The sequence below is a fragment of the Liolophura sinensis genome, chromosome 1 (genome assembly GCF_032854445.1).
Source record: "Liolophura sinensis isolate JHLJ2023 chromosome 1, CUHK_Ljap_v2, whole genome shotgun sequence".
In the NCBI taxonomy this organism is placed as follows: Eukaryota; Metazoa; Mollusca; class Polyplacophora; order Chitonida; family Chitonidae; genus Liolophura; species Liolophura sinensis.
The window spans coordinates 13680007-13704656 of NC_088295.1; the positions used below are offsets into that span (position 1 = coordinate 13680007).

The following is a 24650-nucleotide window of genomic DNA, read 5'->3' on the forward strand; positions in this document are numbered from 1 at the left end:
TACATTGTAGACTGTTTCCACCCTTGTCAACTCTCAAAGATAGGATATCCATTCCACTGCCAGAGAGAGGTTGGGTTATAACCAAGCACTTGAGATGTTTTTCTGTTAATCACCTGGATACTTTGCGTGCTTCAACTGAAGCCCAGGATGAGGAAATTCACCTTTCTTGGCTGTTCTCTGGTTCTTCACAGCATTAACTGGTTGCTGTGCGCAAAGGGCTTCTACATGAATTCTGTTGAGGTGACAGGCATTGCACCAATATGGGATATACACTGGGTTTGATTTATTTATTTATTTATTTATTTGATTGGTGTTTTACGCCGTACTCAAGAATATTTCACTTATGCGACGGAGGCCAGCATTATGGTGGGAGGAAACCGGGCAGAGCCTGGGGAAAACCCACGACCATCCGCAGGTTGCTGGCAGACCTTCCCACATACGGCCAGAGAGGAAGCCAGCATGAGCTGGACTTGAACTCACAGCGACAACATTGGTGAGAGGCTCCTGGTTCATAACGCTGCCCTAACACGGTAACCGAGGGAGCCACGGAGGCCCCACACTGGGTTTGCGCTGTGGGCAAAAATGTAACCTGCCAAAAAATGAGTTGTTAACTTGTGCACTTAAATTTCCTGCACATACAACATTGACCAAGTTTACTGCTGTACAACTGAAATATTCTTGACCACAACATTAAACACCAGTCAGTCAGATCCAATGAAAAGGTAACACCAACAGCATTATACTGATGATGAGTCCTTGTTAATGTACGGGAGTGATGATCTGTGGTCTACCCTTCCCTCAATCACACTTTACAGAACACCTTTCATCCATCTTGGAATTCAGTCAGGAAGTAAGGTGGTGGATGTGGTGAGTGAATGATATTTTCATTCGAAATGAGAGACTGGGTGAAAACATTATCACAAATATCTCATTACGACTGGAGTGACGATCTTCACTAGAAAATCTGCATGTAGCTTTTGAAGGAACTTGAATTGACATATTTTTTGAAAAGCATGAAAGGAAGAACTGTGAAAATGAACTCATAACACCATATTAAGTTGAAGACAATTGCACGTCTTCAGAAAATTACGCCTGTTTTTTCTCTGTCACAGTTCAGACAATCGTTACATTGTATACTGTAATCAAACAAGCATAGGAATTCTGGAAAGGTGCTTCAATTGTTTGGTGTTTGCTCCGTGGTTTGTAGACTACCAGCTAGCAACATATTGGATCTGTCAAGTGGTGAACAGCGTAGCTGTCTTAAAATGGACTTTTGTTCAAGATTTTGTTCAGCAAAGTATGGTCTCATCTCAGGAAAGTTTCCAGTTCATTTGCCAAATACTCCACAAACCTATGTGACAACATATAAGATATCGACAGTTCCTGCCAACTTGTGAGCTACAATGTGGTGGACCTCTTCACCAACATCCCAGTCTTAGATGCCCTTGAGATTACTGGACAACAAATACTTAACTGGGAGACAACACTTGACACTACCATGTCAAATGACAGGATTATCGCCCTGACCTCGGCGTGTATGACCTCTACCTACGTGATGTGAGGTGACTATGAACAGATTCATGGAGTACGCATGGGTTCCCCACTATTGCCAGTGACAATAGAAATGTTCATGACCTACCAGTCGTCTTATTCTGGAAAGGTATGATGTCATTGTTGCAGAATACCACCGAGAAGTGTTGCCCTCGGAGTCTTAGTTGGTTAGCGGGCTAGCGCAATCCAATTACCCAATGAGGTCGCTGTGAGTTCAAGTCCATTCCTCTCCGGCCGTACACGAGGAGGTCTGTCAGCGACCTGCCTGCTGTGCCCAGTTTCCTCCCACCGTAATGCTGGCCACCGTCGTTTAAGTGGAATATTCTTGAGTACGGCGTAAAACACCAATCAAATAAATATTTCCAGGCTTGGGAGTCGGAGTGTGGAGTAATGGCAAAACTTCTCAACCCAGTCGAACATTCGTTACACCTTGGATGGCCTTAGTACATCCAAGCTGCCCAGTCAGTGCATGATGAATCATTGTATTACAGCTATAATGGGTTTACAGCCGCAATATGCTAGCTCCTATAACAATATTGTGACTGTCTAATAAAATTATTACTATCAAATTCTTGCAGAGGAGCTAAACATGGCAACAATGACGGCCGCAATGTCAGAGTATTTCAATACGATATAGACTTGGGAGAGAACATTAGTAAAATATTAGTTCCTTCTTGATAAAGGGAGTTTACCTGTATGTGTACCCACAGAAATATCATAACCGAAATACGTAACTCCCCATACAAAGATGGCATTACTGCGAGATAGCCACTGTTGTGAAGATACAAAAAACTTCAGGCCTGTTAAGAACGAGAAAACCGACCCACTGAAGAACTATTGACGCTGAAATACACATACTGTGTAAAGACCTCTCCAACTAGGATTTCCCTGTACTACCTTCCTTCATGATTTAACTGACAGTATTTCAACATTAAAAATTTCAGAGTATCAACGGTGTCAAGGTATTCCAATGACCAAAAATCTGTGTCCTGCGTTTAGCTTTTAGGCAATCACATGTACTACTGGTCCTGGTTTCTACTATCTTTAAACAGTCTTGGGGTATTCAATATGTGGTATATATCCTAGGCCTATACTGTAGAAAAACCGTTCTTCTTGCTACGTCGTGGCCATTGTTGATAGATCGCAGTACCTCATACTTATGTCACGTTGTATTGTATTGGTCGTTTCTCAGCACATCGTTCCAAAATCTTATCAGTCATGTTTACCTATTTGGTGTAACATCTGTATGCGGGAGAGCTGGGTGTAGCTTGTTGCTAGGTAGAACAAGCCATATGACATGTGGGTTCAGTCCCAATCTTGGACAAAGAGTTTTTTTTATTCGCTCTGATGGCTCCGCGGGCCTTGGTGAGTATAAAGCGGGCCTCACACAAAGCGAGTTTCGCCTAGACTGTCAGAACGAATCTTTTGCGAGCATGTTGCGATGTATGTTCTCGTATGGTGTGAGAGCAAAGCTCACAGTTTGCCTCGGTCGGTACCAATCCGTCGTTTCCACTCTCCAGCGGTCGCAAATGGTTTGGGTATAGGGGCAAAAAAGTCTACCGATCGCTGGTAGTATTTGCTAGTGGCACTGCTCTCATCAGATTCAGTGACGAATGCGACTGCACATTGGAGAGTTAATAATCACAGTCCACATTTCAGGACTACGGCGAGATATTGACGAGGCAGGGTGGGGGGCTCTCGCTAAATAACGCAGCTACATGGCAAGATTTTACCATACTTACTAGACTGAACAGGCATCTCGCACAGACGGGTCTGTCGGCTCAACAGCGCCGGCATAGCAGCCATTGTACAATCACATAACTTAGTCGCTTTAATTAGTGAGAGCCGCCACCATCGTTTAGAACGAATTCACAGTTCGTGACGGGAACGCTCTCATGACGAATGAACGCTCTCTTCTTGCATGTGACAGGAATCTCTGAAGATGGATATCTTTATTTTTTCCTCATTAAGAAAACCCCCGAAACGTGTTTACGACTACACGAGCTTCCGGGGCTCTGTCTGTCTTTGGACCCTCGGCTCATTGGTGGAGATAGTGTCCCCCCCCCCCCCCCCCCACCACACACACACTTCTCATTTGCTTCCCATTTCCTGGCCTAGTCATTAATACAGTTTTGCAATTTCCGAGAGACTACTTCCTGGCGGCAGGCCTTTTGTGTTTGTGAGGCGGGGGTCAATTATAATATATAGGCCTCAATGCAAATATGCCTATACCCATTAGCTTATTATATACTTACCGCCAACCCTCACCCTGTCAAATTTAACATATAATTGCCTATTTATATGTTCAGAAATTTATTACCACCACGTGAACTGCCCACCACAGGAAGATGAGTTCGCAAAGGTAGGCCTTGGCATGATCAAACGCTTCGCATGATCTGTCACATGCAAGAAGAGAGGGTTCATTCGTCATGAGAGCGTTCCCGTCACGAACTGTAAATTGAGCTATACTTAGTTGTGAAACACCGGTCAGTCACGAGGTTCATGCTTTTCACACGAAATACATACATGAACAATAATTAAATTCACCGAATATACGCGTTATTTTTTCACAATAAGACATCCGACACCGGTACCACATTTTTCTTATATTTGGAAATGATCAAGTTAATCAAGTTAAGCAGACATGTTGTTTGTGGTGTGGTGTGTGTGATACATTGGAAACTACAAAAACTGTAGTGTTTGGGAGTGGTATGCCTTTAAATATAGTCCTATACAGGCTTATCATGCCTAAAGGAGTGGTGTACTATATGACTTATGTTAGCTGACGACAACGGATAAAATTAATGGAGAATGGCTGAAAAGATTCGGTTTATACATCTAACCGTAACTTAAGTAGTAGGCCCTTTATAGCCATGGACCTGTAGATATTCCATGCCAGGAGTTAATATGTGCGCGTAGAGAGGAGACGGGTACATAAGCCTACAGTTCTTACCTTTAAGATAAATACATATTGTATTATTGAGAAAACCATCTACATGCATGTCAAGTATTATATGGGGCGGTTCAATATGGCTGCACAGTTGTAAAATTTTACGTGGGGAATCCCCTGGTATATTCCCGTTTTACGTCCGGTGGCTCTCGGCGCTCATTTTATTTTCAAAAGCAACGACCTTGGACGTATTTCTGCGAGCGCACACGGATCTCATTGCAAGGTACTGTTGTCCACAATGTGCTGGTAGTTTAAATACTTATAACAGCATAGATATCAATGTACGGGACCTCAAACGTGTTGAGCATATGCACTGACATTCACCACATTAGCCATATGTAACTCCTTGTCATTGTACACAGTTAAATTAGGCCTGTATTAGGAACACACAGGATGATTTGGAACAGTTAAAACTTTAGTTCATGTATGAACTGGCTGAAGTTAAAGAATTACGACAACCTGTGCACGGGTTTGTCTGGGCTATACGCTTAGTTCAGGAACGATACAGGATTTGTCAATGATCGTGGTATCTTATAGAGTAAGGCTGGTAGAATATGTGCATGGTGTATGACGACGTGGCAAACTGAATATGCATGCCCTTACTTCATCCACCACTGTATCTGGGCTTATTGGACGCACAAAGTACATAGATATATATACAACATGCATTATTACTTGATTCACCACATCAGACAATGTTCAGGTAATTCTTAACAACTAAGAACCATTAGTTATATTGAGAAATGTCTATGGGGAAGTATATGGTTTATGCATATGTTTATTTTTGGACATGTTTATATTCCGTAAATGATTGTACATGTAAATTTCTCTACATGGACAAAAGGTGTGCATGGTAATATATCCAAAACAGATGAACAGTTAATTTTACGTTAGCTGGAGATATTTTACTCCAACAGTGTAAGAGGTCGGTATCATGCGATGGTGTGTTTCACTGTTGAACGTTACAATGTAGTCTGGAAATCAGAGATTTCGATCAGTTTATGCAAATTTACTGATGCCATTTTCTTAATAGGCCTTTAAGGAAATCAAATGAGGGAAATTCAGAATAAATTTCCATTTATATGTGTCAAAGTTTATAATAAAGCATAGCCCTCAAGGAAGTTTGCCGCGAACATGTAGGCCTATATTGATACAACATAGGACAAGATTATATCTTCTGAAAGGGGAGGTGGGGGGGGGGAGCGTGTCTTGACTTGAACTATCCCATACAGACATGCTAGCCGTTGCCTTATCTTACCTTATATTTCACAACACTCTAAACAATCGGACTGGTGTTTTTTGCAGAGCATATGGATTGCTCTCAGTCAACCACAGAGGCTACTTTTTACATTAAATTAGTCTTAATGTGCTCACCAACCTTTGGTCACACGAGAGTACATTCGCTTTCCAGTTGTTAAGGCACTTGCCTTCCAGTCTCTAGAATAACACAAGGTGCTGGTTCAATACCAAACTTTGAACAGGGAATTTTTAGATTCCCCAGCTCTCACTCGAGCATGAGGCCACAGTGACGGTAATCGTTTGACAACGTCTATGTCACTGACATGTCGTGTGAAAGTTAGTCCATAACTGTCCCAGAGGTCAGTGGTATATATGGACGGAGTGTCCAGGATAGCTGGCTTCTTAACTGAGTCTAATTCAGCTTAACCCGAGAGTACGAGCTGTATATCTATCGCGTTGAATTATATATCGCGATATAAGTGTAGTTGATGGTGGCCTTAACCGGCATCTATATTACCGGGAGACCTATGTAAATTTTGTGGCTTTAATTAAAGATTAGCCTAGATTAAAGGATACATGAAACCCTTTGTTTTTATTTTTTAATATGGAGTTAAGGATGTGGCCTAATATATAAAAGTACAAAAAGCTTCTCGGCCTTCTTCATGGGATGTGAACTAAAATGACTTTGAACAACAGTTTTGTTAGTTTTGTTTGTACCTAAACTGCCATTGACAATGTAAACCCTGTTAGTGACACTGCCATATTTGAAATTGCTAACATTTATTAGTATAATATAACCATAATAAATGAATTTTATCTCTCCTAGTATATGATCTCACGGAACTATGGTTATAGAGTTGGATGTTAGGAAGTTATATAAACAATCTATTCTGTTCGTGGAGCCAGCTGTGTAGGTTGTGTTACTACGTTGAGTTTGTTCTAGCCGCATGTTGGTGCAGCTGTTATTATCGACTTGATCGCGTCACAACTAGCATTCGTGCAGGAGACTTGACTATAGACTTTGCTAGCCCCGTCACGTGTTGTTGTCACGTATGGCATACATGTAAACAAAAGCACATGTAGCGTGCACATGGATTACGTTTTTTACATTGCATCTCCCCTTTCATAATTTAGTTAAGTAAAAACATTTCTTTGAAACAGAATAAAATTTAAATGCATCAAAACTGAACTTAAATCGTTTGTCCGTATGTTTGAAATGAAACATCATTAAGGTGAATTGCCTTTCACATAGACTGTTCGATTGTCTGAAATAGTTTGAAAGAGTATCGAACTTAAAGTTACGAAACTGAACTCAAAAGGAATGTCTGTTTATCTGAAATGAGAAATCATTAAAAGGTGAATTGTCTTTCCCATAGATTGTTAATGGCTTCCAAAGTCTCTCAATCATCTCTCAAATTTAAACACTAAATAAAACAATATTAAAGTCTTCAACTGTCTGAAAACTAACTCACTCCTAAGTTTTCTCGAACTGTCTGATTGTTCTCCTTGGACGTGACATCAACCTGCAGGCTTGACAGGGGATGCTTTAGCCTGGATCGGCGATTCCGATTGTCCTCCTGATGAAGGCGGTACTGCTGACTATTGTGGAGCAGAGTGGGAAGGAAGTGGAATCCAGTACTGTTCCTGTTCTTAGACGTGGACTTCAGGTATTATGTCGAAATCCCCATTCTTTAGAAAACTGGACGAATTTGGCACTATCATATTGAGGGCCGTTGTACGAACGAAGTTCTTCTGGTATACAATGCCGCGAGAAAATACCTTTCAGGTAACTTCTGTAGCTTTCGTGGTGTGTATCATCTCTGCTACTTCTACGTAGCGAGAGAAATAGTCCACTACAATCAAGTAGTCTTTGTTGCGTAAGTGAAACAAATCTGTGTCGACCATTTGCCAGGGTCGCTCAGGGGCTGGAGTAGGCATCAGTGGATCTGCCCGGGGGGTTCTGTGTACTGCCCATTTCTTGCAGTTTTCGACAAGACCTTGAATTTCCCGAATCCGGGTAGCCAGACGGATTTTTATGCTCTGTAATCGTCATTTCACGATTCCTTGGTGCCCTTCGTGGAGCTTGTCGAGTGTGTCCAATCTTATACTAGATGGTATAAGTAATATGTGTTCTTTAATTAGAATTCTATGGACGAGTGACATTTCACCTCTAGTCGCTTAGTAACGTTGTATCCTGGGAGAAAGTTGAGCTAGAGTGTTGTTTGTCAGAAGTGGCAACAGTGGCTTGTGGTCCGTTTCAGCTGTGGTTGATTTTCCGATTATTACGTTACTGGTCTTTTCACAGTCCCATGTCAATGGTAGAATTCCTTCTCGATCTGTGCATATCTCATTTCTGTTGGTGTGAGTCATTTCAGTCTTGATTTGTTCAAAGGTAGGTTGATGAGTTTGTTCCCATATCCAGTCTTTGTTGGATTGAAGTAACTTTTTGATCGCTTTGGTTTTGTCTGCGAGATGTTCAGTGAACTTCCCCTAGGTGGCTGACCATGCCCAGAAACATTCGAACTTCTTGAATATTCTTTGGGGTAGACATCTCTTGAATGCTTCTGATTTTAGCAGGATCTGGTATTATTCTGTTCTCGCTAACCTTGTACCCTAGTTAATCTGTGACGCTGAACTTACATTTGTCCTTGTTGAGGGTTATATGAGCCATCTCAAGGCGATTCAGGTCTGCTTCAAGTTTCTGGTCATGTTGTGCATGCGGGTATCCGTGAACCAAGACGTCATCAATGCTCTCCGCGACTCCTTCAAGGGCCTCCAACACTTGACTCATACACTTCTGAAACTTTTCTGACCCAGAGTTGATTCCATATGGTTGTACGTTGAAGTGGTATCTGCCCGAGGGGGTAATGAAGTTTGTCAATGATCTGGATTTGTTCGCAAGTTTCATCTGCCAGAATCCCGAGTTAGTGTCCATTTTCGAGAATACTTTAGCATCTGCTAATCTTCTTAATGTTGTGTTAACTGCTGAGAGTGGATGGTTTTGTGCATTCGTATAATGGCAGTGGAAGTCGTCTCAGTGTGGAAATTGAGATTGGTTTGAAATTCTCTTTTACTGTTATTCTGTACGTATTTGTCCATTTGTAATAAAATCTTGTGAACAGTTTGGGGTGATTTTTCATTTCTGTGGATTTATAGTTACTTACTTTGACAAAGAGAGATGATCAACACTTTGGCTACCCATGTTGAGCTTCTCGGCATGCAGGCTGTCTGCCTAGTAATGGTTGTTCTAAACCTTCTATAACATAAATCTCCTCTACTGCTGATTTGTTTCTCACAGATAGTGAGATATTCCTTCACACTTCGTTTTATATCTGCAGGGACCGTACAATCTTCTAGTTGCTGGCTTCAGTGGCTTTGGCCTTCCTAGTTTAGTGTACAGACTGACGAGAATGACGGTAACATTTGCACCCGTATCAAGTTTAAATGTAGACACATATTCGTTCAATTTGACGTCGACCGTCTATGGATTGCTACTGGTATTCCCAATGCTGACAATCGCCCAAATACCAACAAGAAAGAAATCCTCATCATCACTACAGTTGCTAGCTGCATTTCACTTCATGAAGTGCACTCTGTGACCTTGTTTTACGATTGAAACATGCCTTACCGTGGTGACCTCGTTTCATGCAAATGTAGCAAGATGCATCACGAGCTGGGCAATTCGTTCTTGAGTGAGGATAACCTAGACACCGGCTCCAGTGTCAGACTGTAATTTCTCAGACAAAGATTTATCCTTGATACCGATCACAATTTTGCCTGGAATAAACTGTTCTTTTAGATCAACATATTCACAGTGTTCCGCCAAAATGAATAACTCTGTGATGTAAGAATCTACAGGTTCTGGTTTCTGATGTCTCAGCTTGAATTTAGTTCTTTCAAAGGTCACATCTATCTTTGTCACGAAATGACCATCAAGTTTCAGTTTTACTATCTCACAATCAGACATTTCTTCATCGGTCAAATTTAGTGAACTCAGGAATTCTCCCGCTTCTTCTCCCATAGAATAAATCAAATTATTTACCCGCGTCTCGCCATATCTCCTGTCCAACCCGGTTGCTTTTCTATACCTTTCAAACCGCTGGATCCATTTGGTCCATTCTTCTGGCTTGAAGGAAGGATTCTCGGGTGGACATATTTGGCTGTTTGCGAACGGTGTGTTGTCATTGTTGTGATTTTCTTCTGCCAATTTCATGACTCACGTTGTTTACGGACAGAGTACGTGCAACTTAAGTCTTGGAGTTAAATCTTCAGTGAAAAGTGCATTGCACATATGCACCGTATGCTTTCTAATGTCCATTTTTAGTGCAGGAGGAGACCAGTGGCGCCACTGCCGCTACCCATGCAGTCTGACTTGGCGTGTATTATAACGTCGTAACTCACGCAATTTGATGCAACTTCCAGAACATTGGGACGTCACACTCTGTCCTCCTCTGGCCGCTGAATCTGCCAACAGTGGCAGTCAGATTGACGAATGGAACGCACATTTTATTTTGCCGGCCACATCACATGATGTCGTGACATATGACATGCATGTAAACAAAAGCACATGTAACGTGAACGTGAATAAAGTTACAGCAGCCAATAATATTGTAAAAATAATTACTCTCCACGCCCATTGTCCAGCATGTCACTTGCGTTTGAATAATGATGACGTCACCCGAGGCAATAAGTTCTTGGTGTCGAAACCATGCTCATGGAGTTGGACATTATGAATGATAAAAAGTATTTTTAACAGCATTTTGTTTGTTATAACGTTGACGTCCAACATATCAGTGCGTAGAGCTTGCGTTGTTACGTGTCGCTGACCCGTGCCAATTTTGGTAGCGATTATGACTGATTTTACAGACAGTGAATATAAGCGACTGACTAAAAGAAAGATGTTACACACTCAAAAAATAATCTGTTAATTTTAACAGAAAGTCTGTTGTCTGAGTTATGCTAGAATGTATTCTGTTATAATAACAAAATACTTTTTTCTTGTTCAACATAATATCATGTTAGTCTAATACAAGTTGATTTAATGAATATTTCTGCTATATTTATTAGAATGATCTGCTGCAATAACAGAAAACATTCTAGCCTCACTCAGACAATAGAATTTCTGTTAAATTTAACATTATTTTTTGACAGTAGTACACTGCCGTTCGTATCTTTATTCAAATAATATTTATGTTTCTGGTATCATTGCAGTAGGCCTACACATATGTCATTACTGGTTAAAGCATGTTTCCTTAATGTTCTTTCAGTATCTACAATTAGGTATAACCAAATGTTAAGAAAAAATTCCAGTAAGTTTGACCACAAAGGAAACCACTGTGAGGAAAAATTTGTTCTGTAGAAATCTCCATTTTCTCTACGTCTTACAGGATTTTCCAAGATTGCCTGGGAAACCCGAAGACGTCATCAGCCTCGTTCTGGATTCGCTATATCGGCCAGCTACCGGTAAACTGCTCTGGTGGGAAGTCTCTCTCTCGAAGGGGTAAGATACTGTTATGGTCAGGAAAATGTGTAATTTCTGATATGAATATCTAATGATTATGTTCATTACAATTAATTCGAACACTACTGACTGTAGAAGCGCACATTCAATTTCAAATGTCAGCATCTACAACTGCGAATTAATGGCGTCGAGGAGTTATAGGGGATTCCCCGTAGCCTCGCTTTGGACGGACATTCGCACCAGTTGCAACTGTTTAAGTAACAGTGATGAAAGGCAGAAATACCCAGTGACATCTGCTGACTTAATCCCTAAAGTTAGAAAAAGCAATCAAACTTTAAAACACATACAAGATTCTGATACCGCTACCGTTATACTGTTGTGTTATACAACGGCATCATTCAGTCACCTGCTTTTTTTCAGAGAGATGACAAAGGAAGACGAGTTCTGTAAACAATGAATGGCTCAGCTGACTCTGTAGTTCCTCCCATCTCCGAGCCTGAGCCCACGGATGATGGAGAGCCACGACCTGAAGGTTCCCCATCCAAGGCGCCAGCTTGGTCTCTGCAGGGAGAAAGCCTGCATACCAGACTTGCCCACCTCATGGCAGAAAATGGCCGGCTTCATGGGAAACTGCGTGGCTACCAAACTCTGAGTAAGAGAGAGAGAAAAAAACTGATGTTTTGGGCCATGTCAAACGTCACAAAAGGCCAGTGACACTTAAATCCATAATTACAGTGAGAATATTTTGAAAAGTTGATTTCAGTTTGCATGATCATTAATTCAGCAATCCTTTATGATAATTTCACCATTTGTGACAAATTTCTGGCAAAAAACAAAATAGGCCTAATCAGTTATGATGGGTTGGAGGTGGCAGATGGGGCTTAAAATGTGCAGGTGGAAATGGGAATCTACTGTGATTGGCATAATCTTAATCCCACCATACTTTGACTATTACCGGTAATCCCCTACTCCCCACAGAGAGTTTACCACTTGAAACAACAGCCCTCACAAGATATTATAGTATACAGTTTTTGAAAATGTATCTGTAATTTTTGGGAAGGTACAGTATATTATCCATTGTTCACAACAGATTATATAACACCACTCCATGTCAATCAAAGTTACACCATCATGATGTTTAGGACCCTTCAACTGACGTCCGATTTGTCTAGTTCAGTGACAAGGGAATACCCTCAGCTGATATGAGGGGGCCTCCATGGCTCAGTTGATTTGCGCAGCATAATGACCCAGGAGCCTCTCACCAATGTTGTCGCTGTGAGTTCAAGTCCAGCTCATGCTGGCTTCCTCTTCGGCTGTATGTGGGAAGGTCTTCCAGCAACCTGCAGATGGTCGTGGGTTTCCGCTGGGCTCTGCCATAATGCTGGCCACCATTGTATAAGTGAAATACTTGTATGGAGTAAAACACCAATCAAACAAATTAATAACTCAGCTGATGTCACATAAGGCAATAGTTTAGAAACAACTTAGAGTTTTGTGTTATTATAATCCTTACTTCTAATCATTATAATCTGTTATCAATCAGAATTAATGCTTTGACCCACCTTATAATGGCACTGTGACCACATATAAAATTACTCTGATACAAATTGAATGAAGGCATATGATGCCTCCTATCTAAAAGTTGTACAAACATGTATGGTCTACTATTACTATTTTTCAGCCCTTTCACTGGATTACATGGTGTGTTATTGAACATAGATGTGTACTATGCCTGCGGCATATTAAAGACAAATATTGTTAACGTCATTTCAGTATAGCAAAATTGCATCTGTTTGCATGTATAGATCAACTATTTCAAGAAGTGAAAGAAGAATGCTCTACTTTGAGAAAGGAGAACCAGAATTTAAAGGAGTCAAAAGGAGTAACTTCAAAAAATCCATATGAAAAAGAAAATGTTGTTGATGTGAGTTATTTTTTTTTTAAAAGAATTAATTGACCCAATGGACATTTCAAACAATGTATACACCTGTATAAATGTTGTTGATTGGGATATTTCAGTTGAGATATTTGTAATTTTTGAAAAGTTCTTTTCATTAACAGTAATAATTGAAATAATCATAAATACATATATGACTTGTAGTTCCTGGCTACCCACTCTGCCAGTATATATTCACAAAGATCCATCAGATTTTGTTTTTGTTTTAAGATTTTAATAAAATTTTAAAAAGATTGTAAAAGCTTCTGGAGAAAGGTGGTCTGGAAATGCCTTCTGTAAATTGTAGCATGTTTTGGCTATGCATTTAGCCTTTTTGTTGTTGATTTAGTTACAGTTGCCACACCCAGACAAGTCTTCACTGACACAGACAGGTGTCCAAGTAGGAGACCAAATCAGGAGCGATTCTGTAATGGAACAGGCCCCAGAGTCAGCTGTAAACAGGTCAGAGCCAACCAATGAAAACAAGGGAAGCAAAGAGTCAGGCTGTGGATTTGTGGCTGCTGAAAGAGGTCTTCAACTCTCAGAAAATGTCACCCTGGATTCTGATGTGATGGAGGAAAATGAGTTCATCAAGTTTCGTGACCAAGGTATTGGTGGGTACTACGTTCCGCCTAGTACTGGCTCCGGTTTAGTGAGTTCTGAGCTGTATGGACCTGGATCAGGACATCACATGTCCTTCTCACTAAGTGCATTGGACAAGGCTGGGCAGGTAATCATAATATCTGAGGTCTTGTGAAAACTGTTGAAATAGCTGATTTCTAGTCATTCTTGTTTCTTATGTCTACTGAAAAAACAAACTTTGCTGGACAGGGTAAATAGTGTTTTCTGAATCTGATGTGTTTATAGGGTCAGACTGCATTTTAATAAGGAAGTTTGTGACATAAATTTACAGGTCACTGCAGTTTGTCAGTCCTTCCATGAATTCTGTCTGCGAGCATGTCAGTCAAATATTATGGCCTAAACCAGATATAAATAAGTTTTATCCTTGGTCTTCCAAATAATTAACAGTTCACTGTAATTGTATGAATCACACATACATCTCCAATGCATTGTACCTTTCCTAAAACCACTATTGTTTGTACTTGTGAGAATTTCATCCAGTTGGATCTTGAAATGTATTTGTTTATACTGCCTAATTGTAAAACTCAGTAATGCACCGGGTTGAGGCATGATTATTAATTGGAGGTGTGATCATTAATTTGAGGCATGGTTATTAAGTTGAGGCATGATTATTAATTTGAGACATGGTTATTAAGTTGAGGCATGATTATTAATTTGAGGCGTGGTTATCAAGTTGAGGCATGATTATTAATTTGAGGCGTGGTTATCAAGTTGAGGCATGATTATTAAGCCGAGGCATGCTTATTAAGTCAAGGCATGCTTATTAAGTCAAGGCATGCTTATTAAGTCAAGGCATGCTCATTAAGTCAAGGCATGCTTATTAAGTCAAGGCATGCTTATTAAGTCAAGGCATGCTTATTAAGGCGGGGCATGGTTATTAAGGCGAGGCATGATAATTAATTTGAGGCATGATTATTAAATAGAGGCACGATTATTAAGTTGAGGCATGATTATTAAGTCGAGGCATGATTATTAAGTCAAGGCATGGTTATTAAGGCGAGGCATGATAATTAATTTGAGGTATGATTATTAAATAGAGGCACGATTATTAAGTCGAGGCATGATTATTAAGTCGAGGCATGATAATTAAATGGAGGCATAATTATTAAGTCAAGGCATGCTTATTAAGTCTTGATGCCAAATTTTCAGCTCACGAATCAAGCCCCAGTTAGTATGGCGGGGACTATGGAATCCCAGGGTGGTAGTCCAACGAGCATTAATGTGGCTGATGACCTGATGAACATGATACAGAAAACCAGAAAACTTGAGCAAAGTGAGAAAGCATGGAAGGTAAAATCATACAACATCCTTTTTGTCATTATATTGACAGTAACATTGTTTGTATATTGTTCTCCCACCTTGTTTATCATTTGTTATCATGGTAATTATGTCAACATATTTTTACAGATACTATTCTGTCTAGACCAATAAAAGAATATTTTAGTTGTGAATTCCAACATTTTTGACCTACTCGAGAAGCGTTAATCATTCTGCATAATCAGATTATCACGTTGAAGTAATTCCATTCAGAGTTTACCTGTGGGATTTTGTTCATGGGACTAGTACACTTCATGGATGTGTGGAGGACATTCTAAAATAAAAATCTGAGATGTCTAGGTTATTAATTAAAAATACATTCCAAACTTTAATTAATTCCAAGCTGAAATCAGCATTAGCTGAATGTAGATCAATGTAGAAAACCATTTGCAAATCTTTTTATATGTCTATATATATGTGTGTGTATTGACAGGCTTTTGCCACCACTCTTCAGACTGAGTTACAAGAAACAAAAACAAAACTGAAAGTAGAACTCGGAGAGAAAATCCACAACATCTCATTGCTGAAAGGAGAGAATTTAATGCTTCTTCGTAAGATAAAGAAAATGGAACATGAAAGAGATGCCCTATCCCCAGCTGATTCTGTGTCGTCTGAAACAGCAGTCATGGTTGCTGACTGGGTCCATGTCCCCAAACAACAGGTATGTTGTATATCTGAGTTATCGTCATAAAATGGTGAATCATTTAATTGCCTGAATACAATTCCCACAAGAAGATATCAAAGATCCCATGTTATCCCATGCCAGGATTCAGCTCATTATAAATTGTTGAATGTCCTTAAAATGCATGTATATTTCACTTCTCTGATGACAAGAAATGAATTAAGTTTATGTTAGTATCTACATTTGTATAATATTATTTAGTTATTGGAATAATAATGCCTAAATCAATCTGCAAGGGTTTTTTTATTTTTTCTGTGCTCTCTTCAACCAGAAGGTCTTTCATTAGCCTGTGTTCTGTCTGATTAGTCTGCAGATCCAGCTACTACTGGTGCTGCTGAAGAGAATAATGTGCTAGTCCTGGAGAGAAAACTGCAGTTTCTGGAGATGAAGAATAAGCAGGTGGGTGTGTCAAACTGATGTATTACTTGTGTGGTTTATTAAGATGAGGAAAGCATTTGTTGTGAGAATGAAATTTTCTCAGTATAAATCATAGCTTGTATTTAGGAAATAGATTATAACATGCTTCTCAGGTTTTAGTCTTGTGTAAAGCTCATAATGTACCACCAAATGTACTAAAACCCAAAACTTTTAGGCCTTGGTTCATTTATTTTACCATAAATTAAGGAATCCCTGCGTGTTTGTGTTCCTTTGATTTGTTTTATTCGATTGACTTCACTCTTGTTGAGTGCATTATTAAGGGCTCAGTGATGTGTGCCATTACTGACAGACTGGAATTTGTTGACAGCTTTGCTGCATAGCCCTCATTCTATCCAGACATCTATCTCCAGAGTTTTCCGTAACTTATGTATGGCAATTTTTTCAGCTGTCTCAGGCCAATAAAGACTGGGAGGCTTACAGACGTATAAATGAAACAACTCAGGAAGAAAGGATGCAAGAGCTACGACAAAATCTGGAAATCAGCAATAAAGCACTAATTGATCATGAAGTTAAGGAACAGAAACGTCAGCGTGAAATTGATAAGATTTTGATGACATCAAAGAGGCGCTGCCAAGAACTGGAGGTGAGAAGGTCATGTAAGAAGGAGTGCATATCATATCCCAAAATACTTTGCAGAATGGCACAACTTCCATTTTTCCAGGAACAAATACTTTTCCGTCTTCATGTGCCCACAGCAGCAATGCTACTAAAACTTGTTAGGGTGTGATTTGGTTCATATTAGTTTTAGTCTCCCGTTAGCCTGTGACAAGCCATCGACATGTGGTATGTAATCACCTGAGGCTTTATTATAGAATGAAACTACTGCAAGACGGCAAACCTGTGTATTATATTTACTTGTATTCCTTTTCTTTTTTTTTATCTTGTGCTGTTTTGAAAAGAAAAGCAGGAAGTTTTTAACAAAAAACAAAGCCATATGTTTCATGTCTGTTGTATGCAGGATGAAATGGAAGAACTTAAATATGAGCTGGACCAATCGAAGGAGCATTGTAAAGCATTAGAAGAAGAACTTCGCCATTCACAGCAACAGGTATTATTAATCTTCTCATTTCCTTGTGGGTGGATTAAGTTTCTTTGTGTTCTTTGGATAGAAATAAAAATACACACATATTTTGTGTGTTGTTTAATCTCCATTCATACAGTTTTGAAGTCTGAGAACAAACCTGGCCTTGGACTGGGAATTCTTTCAAATTCCATGGCTATCAGTGTGGGGCCTTGGCAACAATATAAGTGGTCAAAGACTAAAAGTCTAGCTTTCATTGAAGACCAACTATCTTGTGCCAGTATGGTGTGTATATTTGTATGTCACATGTGGGAAAGTTTGTCGGTAACTTGCCAAGGTTAGTGGTTTATACCGGTCACCTCAGTTCCCTCCATCCATGAAAATGGTCATCATTGTATTGGAAAAATTGTTGAGTATAACCACAGTGTTAAGCAACAATCAAATAAATGTAAATAAATAAATTCATTGTGCAGCAGATGAACCAGTTGTCTGAGTCTGCAGCTCACCAAGCTACTGCAAACGTCACACCCACAACAGACTCTCATCTAGAGGAGATTGTCAATGAAAAGGAGGCTCTAAAACAACAGGTGAGGACAAGATGATTAAGATGCTCTGAGCTGTGACATAGAAAGAAAAGCTGCATACTTCCGATGTGGTTTGTGGTTTCTATACAGCAAAACAGCTTTTGTACCTAAAATAGTAAAATGAGCATTGTTCTATTGGTTGATGACATCTAGTTGGGCATTGTGTTATGGGTTGATGATATCCAGTTGGACATTGTGTTATGGGTTGATGACATCCAGTTGGACATTGTGTTATGGGTTGATGATATCCAGTTGGTCACTGTGTCATATGTTATTAACACCTGTGTGCTATGGCTTAAGAAAGTTAGCACGAATTAATGAGTATGAAGTTTTCATGAAGTTTATCTAGCCATGATTAAAAAAACGTTCCTTGGTGGTAAGTCCTACTTTAAAGGTTTTATTGGGCTTTTGATAAAAAATTTTTTCTCACTTTAAAATCACATTTGCCAGAATAAGAAAATGATTTCTGTACCAACCAACCTTATTTTTGTCTGGTAGCTTTGAGTTTCCCAGAAGAAAGAACTGTTATGCTGGTGAGCATAGTACTTAGGTGTTTTGCTTTGGTTACAGTTGACAATCTTCCAGGAGGACTTCGATAAAGAACGAGCTGACAGGGCAAAGGCCCAGGCTGATAAAGACTCCCTACAGAGGCAAATTACAGAGCTGACCAAGCAACTGAAGAGAGCGCAAACTCAGGTATTTCCTTGCATCCATTCAGCAAGAGCAAACTCCCAGGTTGGTCTGACTGTTCCATCAATGGCATTATCTTATTTGTACAAAAGTGTGAACAACATTTGCATTAAAGGTGGAGAGAACGTAGACAAAGCTCAGACAAAAGAGTGTAAAACATTAATATGGTCTTCAATATTTTGTTCAGTTTGTCATTGTAAAGAAAAAGACACTTGAACATTGCTTTCATTATCTTGCCGTTATGAAGTAAGGGGAGGTATTGTGCGTGTGGGGGAGAAGTGGTGTTGGTACCAGTGTTGGTGTCAGTGTCTGAGTAAGGTTTTATGTTTGGGTCAGTTGAGGAAGGTTTTATGTTTGGGTCAGTTGAGTAAGGTTTTATGTTTGGGTCAACTAGTCTCACAGTCTTCCCATCACCTTTATGAAACTTGGTGGGAATAATGAACATGATTTGGACATTTACTCATTTTGAATAATTAGGGATATTTGCACTTTTAGCTCTGGGTTACGAAGTAAGTTTTTTTTGTTCCGGTCAGCTGTTGTCAAAGTTTTCACGATATGTTCATGAAACTTCTTGGGCTGGATAAACATTATTTGAAGATGTTGACATTATATTTGATTTTTCTGTTTGGGTAAAAACTATAGTTTTTGGACTTGCTGTGTATATGTAGCCTCAGAGTAAGGTTTTATGTTTGGGTCAGCTGTTATCAGTTTTCAGCATATCCTGTGTAAGCTTTAGGGATAGTATGTATATATATTGATGAAAAAGAAAAAGAAGATGATCTTTAATTTATGTTATCTCTTGAATAGCGGATATTGTGTGGCTCTATATACATCTATACAAGTCCAGCATTAGGTAGTGTAATGGCTGATCGACCCGTTTAAGTATAATAGGTCAGGTGAGAGGGCTTGCTTGCCTTTGGCAAGTCGTCTCAGTGGGCATCACTAGATAAAAGAGCAGTGGAAGTCTGCCCTGCATAAATGGAGGTACATTGCATCACACACCCTAAGGATTCCTTGTCGTCAGTGATGAAAAAATGTTAAGTATGACGTTAAGCCCCGATCAATCACTCACTCACTCTAAACATGGTTTTCACACCAACATTCACACTGTGTGCACACCATGAAGACACTACTTGCTCAACATGAATTAAAATGTCATGTCAGCTGAGGCTGATTTTTCAAATAACTAGCATTTCCTCTTTCATGGTGTTTCATCTGGTTTTGGCAATGTGTTTATGTTTTCTTCTACTTTAAAGTATTAAGAAAACATGTAAGAAAGTTTTGAGTACAAAAAAGCAAAAGTTGCTGAATTATTCTCCTCACTGGCTTGTTTGTTCTGGTGACAAATAACTTTTTAAGCAGGATTTGTTCAAAGAGCTGGCAATAGAGGAAACCATCCATGCCATTTACCTTGGATGAGTACAGGTGAGGCAGACTGATCTGGCTGTTAGTGTTAAAACTGCTGTTGTTTACTTGTACTGTTACACTGTTGAAAAAGCATTGCTGTAGATTGACATTTAATGTGTCTGTGATCCAGATATAAGTCATATGAAGGAATATTAACAGTGAATGTGGGTCACTGTTTGGTAACTTTGCCTGTCTTTGCAAGTTTCTGGTTTTCTTTGCGCTGCAGCAAAAAACTTCTGATGAGACTTTGCAGAGCACTTTATCTGAGAATGAACGACTGCAACAGCAGGTCCAAACCCTCAAGCGACAGGTGAACCTTTCATTTCACACTAGCTCGAAAAAGTATCTTGAAATTTATAAGTTAAGAAGAAAACATTTTACATTAATGATTGTAGCTATTTTTAATGAAAAACAATTAAAGTTGTTTAGGAAATATAAAATTTAATAGAAGTTTATTTCTAAAAATTAGAAAAAGATATTATTCAGTATATGTCCTTATTAACTAATGTACTTGTTACACGTGCAGCACATGTAGTTGTAATGTATACTTTAACTTATGGACTTTTCTCATTGTTATCTAGCTACGATCAACTGAAGATTCACTACAGAAATGCCTACAAGAGGGGGATCAGCTACGACAACAACTGCAAGACAAAATCAAGGTAATCAGGACAATAGTTTTTCTGAGAATTAATTAATTCCGGAACCTGACAATTTATATTTTGTATGCCATAGTAAAGTTGTTAATTTGCATAAATTGAAATCATATTAATTGTTGGTCTGCCAGCAACCTGCTGGTCGTGGGTTTCCCCCGGGCTCTACCCAGTTACCACCCATCATAAATGCTGGTCGCCATCGTTTAAGTGAAGTATTCTTGAGTACAGCGTAATACACTAATAAAATAAATAAATAAAATATTAATTGTTGATTTCTTCCTGCATTGCTTGACCATTCTTAGCATCAGGCAAATGTTTTTGGTTATTCCCATGTGCATACAGACTAAAATGGATATTTTGTTGATCAGCAAATCAGACGACAGGATGTTGTTACACCACCCCAGGGTGGTCGACCATATTACCCACCAACACCTGGGCGACCCCAGCCGCAGAACTGGCAAGGTAAAATACATGTAGCCTTTATTGCTTGCTCTTCAGTTTTGAGCTGGAAATGTTTGGTCATTCAACTTGTTTAAATTATGACAGAACTTGTACATGTATATAACTTTTAAGTAGATATAAAGCTTTGTTTAATCACTGGACGTAAAAGAGGACTCTCAATTGGGTATATCCTGAATGTTTATACATGTAAACAATTTTACGTCAAGGTAGTTACATCAAACGGCTGCTGATGATGTGACGGTGCACAACAAGGATAGTAACATGACTGCAATGTTATTTTGACCCATTTTATGCTTTAAATAACAGAATGAGATTGAGACAACCATGTTTTTATTTTTGTGTGCTGTAGTTCCTGTGGAGCAGATGTACCAAGCAGTACGGTTAGAGAACGCCCCAGAACTGTTGCCAGGCTCCTGGCAGTGTAGGGCTTGTACTTACGTCAACTATCCTGGTCGAACAGTGTGTGAAGTGTGTGGAGCAGTCAACAACCAACAACAACAGCGTAAGCTCTACAAAATTTCAAATCTTATTTTGCATTTGAAATGGATTCTGAGCATTAATTATTTCCATGTGTTTTGCTCGTGGCATGTAGCCTTCTTTTGCAGGCCTGGTTCCCAAATTCCATGTGGAGTTTCTGGAATATTATAAAAAGAAATGTTTGCGTGCTGTATTGATCTCCTCTGCATTATCAATTATATTTTGTTGTGGAACTCTGAGAATGTATATTGTGTGGTTTAAACAAAGCATGGATCTCAAAGTATGTCTAAAAATGTACTGCACAATTATTTAAACAGTCCTACAGAGTGTGAAGATTTGGCCATTATTGTTTAGAGTCTTCTTACAGGTCCTGAACATTATCCACCAGTGGCAGTACCTGACCCCAATATGGCTGCTGCCTACTGGCCAGGAATCTATGGTAACCAAGGATTGAACCAACCCAACCTGGACCCAAACAATACTGTATGTTAACACCTGATACTTGATCTAGGCTGATATTACTGCTTATATCATCATGACATAAAAAAAGGGAATAAAACCTGTGTCAGAATAAAGAATATCAAGTCAGTAAGTTCAGTTTCGGTTAGGGCCTTGTATCATCTGTTAATGTAAACAGACGTTCCAGTTATCAGTAAATACTCCTCACAATGTAAAAACAAAGTCCTCAGTTATGAAATGTTTTTGATATTTCAAGCTGACCTTTATCACTTGTATATGGCTTTCAGTGTTACACATAGCTGTGTTCACTGTCTAGGAATTCACAGTTAGAAAAATGGAAATATGTGTTGTAATTAACATGACACTGATGTAGTTAACCTGGACCATTCTCTGACAGATGAGGCAACAGCTGATCCCCAGAGGCAGGTTTGAGGGTAATGACCTAACCACAGATAATGGAGGATTCAATAATGGCTGAAATGTCAACTTCCAGGCCATGAAAGTAGGTATTAATATGTGCAAGAAGTTCTTATCTTTTATCTGAGCAATCACAGTTCAGGGTAGTTAATAAACAATATATCCTTGATTATTGCTTGGAAGTGCTTTAGCCTAGCTATATTTTTTGCACATATATCATTGCATATTCCTTTGTATTGAGACTACCTATTTATTACAGAAGAAATTTCAAACTTTAAGAGTTATATACGTGTAGTTGCAGTAATACCTACTGTTCGCCAAAGCAACTTCAATGTGTTGGTGTAATTCAAACTTTTATATATCTTCCAGAGAACCAGAACCAGTCTGCTATTGATTGATTAAAATGGTACAGTACCTGGAGATGATCCCAGATGTTTGCCTAGCTGGATTGCCCATGACAGCCATCCAGTGTCCTGATGTCGCATGGCTTAGCGGATTAATTTCAAACTACATGTAACTCCCTGTATTATCATTCTGACACAGTGCACCATTGTAGAATTATCCACTTGAAATACATTCTATACTACCCTGTTAAGCAGATCAAAGGTTTTAATCCCAGAGAAATATTTTACATGGATTTAGATGTCAATGTGTATTTTCAGCGTATATTTTATGTCTGAGGTATGATTTATTTGAACTATAAGTTGTGTCTCTCTGCTCTAATTTGCGCAAAAGTGGCACTTATATGTTATGGCTGCTTATGGCTGATGATATTATATTCCTAGCTCACTTTTGGTGGTCATTCAAATATCCTAAGACTGGTACAAAGGACACAGATACAATTTTGTACTGTATAATTTGGGTTTTGGATCACATTATTTTCAGGGTTTACATACTTTCTGAGGGCTGTTATGTTCCCTCTTTGGATATCAAAAAACATCCGTCAGTTCTTTTATATTATTTCCATGTATGCCTTACAAGCCTCTTGGGTTATACTTTTGTGGGATGACATCAACAAATGATCAGGTATTTACTTTGATACAATAAATGTTTTCAAATGATACAATATTTAATGTAATGAATACACGAGATTTCATGCCTTTTGTCTGATGTGTTCGCTCAGGTGAATAAGGTATAAGGAAGCCAAGTATCTATCGATATATCTATATATATCTATCTAAAATTCCTGGGTTGTAATTCCATAATGATTACATGATGATTAGAAGAAAAACATATTAGAAAATACTGATTGCAGTGTTTTCTGTGTATTGAATCAAGATAAATTGAATTATTTTATTATTTTTTTCTCAGATGTGTTTCAGTAAGTTATTAGTGTTATTGACAGTAAGCCTATATCTAATCTTTTTTTTACTAATTTTTGTACCTTATTGTGAATGGATAATTTTAAGAGACCAGCTGCAAAGATTTGTACATTTGATTTCATGCAATGCTTCTGCAGAACTATCGATGGTTTACACAGCTTTGGTTTTTACAAATACACATCAACTTGTAGACTTACATTCAAACAATATTTTGTCACGAAGAATGTAGTCTGTAATTGGATACTCACAGTTTTGAATGATGACATGGTTAAAAGGTATAAAACTACACTCTCATGTTTTTGACGTATTTGAATGACATCTGCTTTTGAGGTAACCAGCTAAGCCATATTATGTACTGCACATGAAGATCTAGACCTGTTAGACCAGATATTGTCTCAAATTACAGTTACATTTTTTAGGTATAATACAGGTTTAGGTATAATATTTAGGCTACCTGCTTTCAGTTCAGACAGAGATTCTCTTTGTTCAGTTGCCAGCAGCATACTTTGAAATATTTCTGTTTTGTAAATGTATAAATACCCACTTTATTGTCGTGGTATTCTTGACAGGTCACAGGCATATTTGCCATTGTATAAAGAAAGATGAAAATATTTGCAGCTGCTCTCCAGGAGAAAAAAAACAATGTAAACATTTTTAATATGATTAATGTTTTGCAGTTTTGTGCTAGATGTGAAAATATATCACATATAAAGGACTTTTCTTTAAAGGTAATAGTTTATTATAAATTGTATTTGCAGTGTTCTGAATATTAATCTCTTTACCATGTTAACAACTGTATAGAATTTGTCAAAACTTGGCTCTGTTCATTTGCTTGGTACAGTTTGGTTGATAACCAGTCAGATATTTGCATTGACAAACTGTCCTGTGACAGTTGATTGTTGACCAGTTTCTGGTGATATGACACCAACCTGTTTCTGT

The 24650-nt window shown here is 38.8% G+C and overlaps 1 protein-coding gene across 2 annotated transcripts; it reads left to right on the plus strand.

Moving 5' to 3' along the window:
• The first annotated feature begins 6516 nt into the window (after positions 1-6516).
• On the plus strand, positions 6517-24120 carry LOC135481944 (TNFAIP3-interacting protein 1-like). 2 transcript variants are annotated; one of them, XM_064761729.1, is made up of 19 exons: positions 6517-7407; positions 11128-11240; positions 11622-11853; positions 13007-13125; positions 13487-13867; positions 14929-15069; positions 15530-15757; positions 16085-16177; positions 16602-16799; positions 17175-17264; positions 17711-17824; positions 18392-18517; positions 20145-20228; positions 20500-20580; positions 20943-21036; positions 21386-21538; positions 21881-21996; positions 22370-22474; positions 22759-24120. In XM_064761729.1, the coding sequence occupies exons 3-18, from the start codon at positions 11655-11657 to the stop codon at positions 22448-22450; spliced, it is 2298 nt and encodes a 765-aa protein (XP_064617799.1). In that variant the 5' UTR covers positions 6517-7407; positions 11128-11240; positions 11622-11654; the 3' UTR covers positions 22451-22474; positions 22759-24120. The 2 variants fall into 2 exon arrangements, with proteins under 2 accessions (XP_064617799.1, XP_064617800.1); XM_064761730.1 differs by lacking the exon at positions 6517-7407 and having other exon boundaries at positions 17714-17824.
• The last annotated feature ends 530 nt before the right edge of the window (positions 24121-24650 follow it).